General features: G+C 52.1%; 1 protein-coding gene across 1 annotated transcript; it reads left to right on the forward strand.

Moving 5' to 3' along the window:
• Positions 1-1399: 1399 nt before the first annotated feature.
• On the forward strand, positions 1400-3030 carry P2RY4 (pyrimidinergic receptor P2Y4). The gene has a single exon (XM_017867045.1). It carries the CDS (start codon positions 1576-1578, stop codon positions 2671-2673), a length of 1098 nt encoding a protein of 365 aa, XP_017722534.1. The 5' UTR covers positions 1400-1575; the 3' UTR covers positions 2674-3030.
• Positions 3031-3707: the final 677 nt, after the last annotated feature.

A 3707-nucleotide genomic window follows, 5' to 3' on the forward strand; every position in this document is an offset into this window, starting at 1 on the left:
AAAAAAAAAAAAAAAAAAAATTATTTATATTTGAGACAGGGTCTCACTTTGACACCCAGATTGGAGTGCAGTGGCGCGATCACAGCTCACTGATCACAGCTCACTGCAGCCTCAACGTCCCAGGTTCAAGCACTCCTCCTGCTTCAGCCCCCCATGTAGCTGGGACTTCAGGTGCATGCCACCACGCCCGACTAATTTTTTGTATTTTTTGTAAAGACAGGGTTTTGCCATGTTGTCCAGGCTTGTCTTGAACTCCTGAGCTCAAGAGATCTGCCTGCCTTTGTCTCCCATAAATATTTGTTGATTCTTTCCTGGATCATAGCTAGTGGCTTAGGGAGGCAACTTAAGCACAGCAATTAAGTCATGGATGCTAGAGCCTGATCCAAAGGCAGGCCTGCCTTGGTTCAAATCTTGACTCTATCACTAACTAGCAAGACACCTAAACTTTCTGTGCATTCATTTTTTCATCAGCAAAGCAGAGACAACAATAGTACCTAGTTCATAGAGAACCTATGGGGTCATTAATAAGTATAAAGCACTTAGAAAAATGCCTGTCATATAGTAAGTGCTATATAAGCATTCGTTGTAAGGATATGCATATGAGATTGAGATTTGTATTAAATATAGTAGTTTAGATTTTCTAAAATCTTTCAATGTGTTGTCCTGCATTTGCCCATGTGAAAATTCATTTCCCATGTTTCTGCTCACTGACACAGACTTGTATGATCCCCCTGTAATCTATCTCCAGGGGCCTGGCTCTTCATCGGTAAACTTGGATGTTTCCTCATGTGCTCCCTCCTGCAGTCATTTCAAAGCTGTTAAATAGTAATCTCGCTGGGCCCCAGTTTCCCAATCTGTACAATGAGTAGGGTTGGACTAGGTCATTGTAAAGGGCCCTTCTAACTCTTTGGATCTCCCAGATGGGAGGAGGGACAGGCCCCACCTCCAACTCCACCTCCTTGGATATGCCCTCTGGCTGCCAAGGGGAAGGGTGACAGAGTTAGCTGAGCTCAGCTTCAAGGGGACCAGGTAGGAGACGTGCCAAGGTTCTTGGGCAAGGGTGGCAATGGGGCTCCTGGGCTGTAGGCAGGCAGTGGGGAAGGTGTCATAGGTAAATGTCATCTGGAGACACTGTGACCAGGGCACTAGGAGAGGCAAAGGCACTGTGGGGAGAGACACTCCTCTTCCAGGGACACAGCTGTGATGAGGAGTCAGGAGACACTTTGTGTCTGGGTATCTTCCCACTTTGGATAGTGCTGGGAGGCCTCCACCCTCTTAAGTCAGCCAGGCTCTTAGGGACAGAGTGAGCTGCAGAGTGAGAACAACCCAAACCCACGGGCTGCCTGCCTGAGCCCCAGCACTGCCTGCTGCCCACCACTCCCCAGGCTGGACCAAGGGAGCTTGGGTAGGGGCCTGGCTAGCCTGAGTGCACCCAGATGCACTCCTGTCAGCTCTCTCTAGTGCTTCAACCACTGCTCTCCCTGCTCTCTGCATTTTTTGCCCCAGCTCAGGGATAGGGGTGGGCAGGGAAATCCTGCCACCCTCACTTCTCCCCTTTCCATCTCCAGGGGGGCCATGGCCAGTACAGAGTCCTCGCTGTTGAGATCCATCGGCCTCAGCCCAGGTCCTGGCAGCAGTGAGGTGGAGCTGGACTGTTGGTTTGATGAGGATTTCAAGTTCATCCTGCTTCCTGTGAGCTATGCAGTTGTCTTTGTGCTGGGCTTGGGCCTTAACGCCCCAACCCTATGGCTCTTCATCTTCCGCCTCCGACCCTGGGATGCAACTGCCACCTACATGTTCCACCTGGCGTTGTCAGACACCTTGTATGTGCTGTCGCTGCCCACCCTCATCTACTATTATGCAGCCCGCAACCACTGGCCCTTTGGCACTGAGATCTGCAAGTTCGTCCGCTTTCTTTTCTATTGGAACCTCTACTGCAGCGTCCTTTTCCTCACCTGCATTAGCGTGCACCGCTACCTGGGCATCTGCCACCCACTTCGGGCACTACGCTGGGGCCGCCCTCGCCTCGCAGGCCTTATCTGCCTGACAGTTTGGTTGGTCGTAGCCGGCTGCCTCGTGCCCAACCTGTTCTTCGTCACAACCAGCACCAAAGGGACCACTGTCCTGTGCCATGACACCACTCGGCCTGAAGAGTTTGACCACTATGTGCACTTCAGCTCGGCGGTCATGGGGCTGCTCTTTGGCGTGCCCTGCCTGGTCACTCTTGTTTGCTATGGGCTCATGGCCCGTCGCCTGTATCAGCCCTTGCCAGGCGCTGCACAGTCTTCTTCTCGTCTCCGATCTCTCCGCACCATAGCTGTGGTGCTGACTGTCTTCGCTGTCTGCTTTGTGCCTTTCCACATCACCCGCACCATTTACTACCTGGCAAGGCTGTTGGAAGCTGACTGCCGAGTGCTGAACATTGTCAACGTGGTCTATAAAGTGACTCGGCCCCTGGCCAGTGCCAACAGCTGCCTGGATCCTGTGCTCTACTTGCTCACTGGGGACAAATATCGACGTCAGCTCCATCAGCTCTGTGGTGGTGGCAAGCCCCAGCCCCGCACGGCTGCCTCTTCCCTGGCCCTAGTGTCCCTGCCTGAGAATAGCAGCTGCAGGTGGGCAGCCACCCCCCAGGACAGTAGCTTCTCTACTCCTAGGGCAGATAGATTGTAACATGGGAAGCCGGGAAGTGAGAGAAAAGGGGGTGAGTGCAGGGCAGAGGTGAGGGAAACCAATAGTGATACCTGGTAAGGCGCTTCCTCCTGTTTTCCAGGCTCTGGATAGAAGCCCTCACCCTGAGGGTTGCAGGGAGACAGGGACATTATGGGTGATCTCATCTCTCATAACCCTTTCAGTTGCCCACTCTTTTTTAGCCAATGCCAGTCTTCTACTCCTTTCTCATTGTTTCTGTCCCTTCCTGGGGCCATTGGTCCTGCAAGTCTTCATGAAAATCTTCCCCAGTCCTCTTTCCCTGTCCCATTTCCCCCACAGCCTCCTATAGCATGTGTTTCTCCAGCCAGACCAGAGCATTCAGCTGAAGGGGTGGATCAGGCAGAGTCACCTCAGGATTGGCCTGACGTATCTGATGGTGATAACCAGAATCAGGAAGTGGAGGCAACTTCCATGTCACAGATGCCGAGGATGTGCCATATGCAGCACCCACACCAACTTCCTGGTTCTCCCTCAAAGACAGCATAGTCTTGCTTACCGAGGCACTGGAATAGGGTGTGATCCCAGGGAGCCTGCATGCCAGGGTCCCCGCATATAGCTGGGGGCCTGACACTGTTGAACTAGTGCGCAGCATGAATTAAAGTCCTGTGATGGGGTGGGGACCTTAGCTGATAATAGCCTTTAGGACAGGAATGGGACTGGACCTTCTTTATGATGTTTGCTCAGAACATGTATATGACAGCTCTCCTGTACTTAATGAAAGGACAAGTGGATGGCTCAGACTGAGGGGCTGGAGCTCTCATGTCTATGGCTGTAAGTTCCGGCATTGAGGAGTAGAGCAGATTTGTGCAGAGGATGGTGGTGACAGGAATTGACGCCCAGAGCTGGCGTTTCACTGATCTCTCCCCTTTCTCTAGCTCCTGCCCCAAATAAATGATACATCTGTCACCAGCTCTTTCAGATCAGGCTTCAGGACTTTGAGGCCAGGGTGGAGCACTAGGACTGGGAAGGTTCTTTTTTTTTTTTTTTTTTTTTTT

This window comes from Rhinopithecus bieti, unplaced genomic scaffold (assembly GCF_001698545.2).
Source record: "Rhinopithecus bieti isolate Rb0 unplaced genomic scaffold, ASM169854v2 scaffold_3714, whole genome shotgun sequence".
NCBI lineage: Eukaryota > Metazoa > Chordata > Mammalia > Primates > Cercopithecidae > Rhinopithecus > Rhinopithecus bieti.